The sequence below is a fragment of the Bactrocera dorsalis genome, chromosome 2 (assembly GCF_023373825.1).
Source record: "Bactrocera dorsalis isolate Fly_Bdor chromosome 2, ASM2337382v1, whole genome shotgun sequence".
NCBI lineage: Eukaryota > Metazoa > Arthropoda > Insecta > Diptera > Tephritidae > Bactrocera > Bactrocera dorsalis.
Window position 1 is genome coordinate 2,374,734 of NC_064304.1, and position 2,070 is coordinate 2,376,803.

A 2,070-nucleotide genomic window follows, 5' to 3' on the forward strand; every position below is an offset into this window, starting at 1 on the left:
GACTGCTATCGGAGCAATATAGCATACATATATCTGCCAAACAAACTGAACGATCGGAATAAAGTGCTAGTATTGAAGTCCTTTTCATTTGACGAGATATCTTCAAGTAATTTAACATGTGTTATTTGTCTAAAGCAATAACGTAATCTCTGAAGTTATTGTTTAGATCGGATCACTATACCATTTAAGCAGCTCACATAAATACTGAACGATTAGAATTAAGCGCATGGAAAACTTTTCCATTTGACGAGATATCTTCGTCAAATCTGACATGGGTTACTGTCTGAGGCATTGTTACTGAGAGAGTTTCGCTTCTGATGTTAGACCTAAACTTGGTGGTCTGTACTTATCGCGCAAGGCAACGGTAGCATTTCTGAAGAAATTGTTCATATCGAGCCAATATAGCATATAGCTGCCTGTATGAAATCTTTTGTACTTGTGTGGGGTGTTATAGTTTCGGTACAAGCAGTGTTTTTATTCATTGTTTCTCACCAACTGCATGTTCTTTGCGGGAGGCAGTTGTAAGGAAGGATATATTACTTAAATTTTCATATATGTACTTATGTAGACGTTAAGTACTGAAGCCTCAAACACTTGTTATGGAAGAGTGGAAATGCGTTGCTCACGCTGCTCAGAGGTTCAAGTTGAAATCTGGGCTGGCTCACTTAGTTTTTAGAAAAATAATTTAATTGTTGTTTACCTTGTATTAGGGGGATTAGGCTGACATATGGAGTAGACGCAAACAATAAAGTTGAAATGCGACATCTGACATCAGGAATGCGACAAACAGATGAAAAAAAATCAGGTAGATAAATAAAAAGTTTCACTTTAAATTACTGTTATGTATTTATTTAATTGAAAAGTATGTGAATCAATGTATTTATACAAGTTAAGGTATCATCTTTGAATATTCGATTTTGGTACCCACTTTCGTTTGCTGGGACTTAAATTAAAATTATAAAAGTTTACACCCTAGTGAGGGGTTGAAACCTCATAGAAAATAAATTCAATTTATACAAGTAAAAGGCATTCGAATTATTTAATTTTAATAATATTTATATTATTGCGAATTCTTTATAATTATTTCTATGGGTCAGGGCGGTCTTTAAGCTGTTGGCAATCGAAGTGGCGTTCAACTTTTCAGCCAGTGGTAAGAGTTTATTAATCGTTTGTTTTAACTCATTTCTGTGGTTTTCGTAATACTCAAATTGCCTTTTGGCTGCCATTTTTGCAATGAGTGATTTTTGCTTCTCATCTTTAGTACCACCATTGTTCCTATTCCTGGCAGTCTGTACTTTATCTATTTCTTCATTGTATTCCATTTCATCCGGTGTGGACGCGATGCCGCTTTTCTTCCCGAGGATTGCGTCCAAATCGTTATTAATCTTTGCCAAATCCTCGTCGACTCCCTTTTTATGCAAAAAAGGTTATTTTTAATTTGGTTTTAAAATAGAAATAACATCGGTACCCACCTGTGACCTGACATGCGAACACAGCAACGCAAGGAATATTGTGCAGACGCTTGCTTGCTTCGAAACCATTTTTTCACCTTAGAAGTTAGCGGAATTTTGCTCCAAACAGCTGTGTCGCGCTTTTATTTTATATAGAAGCGGCCGTCTCCGCTTAGCGCTAGTTTAGTATATACAATAGAATGCTTTGAGAATATATTGCACGTGCCATTACCAAGTGCATACTTTTAGCGATAAGCTCTGAGTTTTTGCACAGATACATATGTATGTATGCACATATATTGAGCAATAAAGATATCTGGCTCAGAAAAACAATTTAAATAATGGCTGGAAGTTTTGGAAATACAAAGTAAAATTAAGTTGCAGTTCTTTCTTCTCTGAGTCTTGTTGGTGTACGTTTGAGGGGTGAATAACTTGTTGTTGTCGGGGGCCCTAAATATTGTAACGGAAGTTTACCTGACAAGTCATATAATTAATAATTTTGTAGGGCTCCCAGTAAGACAATCGGCAAACAAGATTTTGGATAATTATTCGGATTCTTATATTTATAACAAAAAAATTATAGGGTTATGTTAGGTTAGTTTAATCTGGTAGGCCAGTA

At 35.6% G+C, this 2,070-nt stretch overlaps 1 protein-coding gene across 1 annotated transcript; it reads right to left on the reverse strand.

Moving 5' to 3' along the window:
- Positions 1-827: 827 nt before the first annotated feature.
- LOC125776271 (uncharacterized) lies at positions 828-1,628 on the reverse strand. Its single transcript, XM_049447770.1, has 2 exons — positions 1,473-1,628; positions 828-1,409 (listed from the first exon to the last, which is right to left on the reverse strand). Exons 1-2 carry the CDS (start codon positions 1,539-1,541, stop codon positions 1,056-1,058), a joined length of 423 nt encoding a protein of 140 aa, XP_049303727.1. The 5' UTR covers positions 1,542-1,628; the 3' UTR covers positions 828-1,055.
- Between the last annotated feature and the right edge of the window lie 442 nt (positions 1,629-2,070).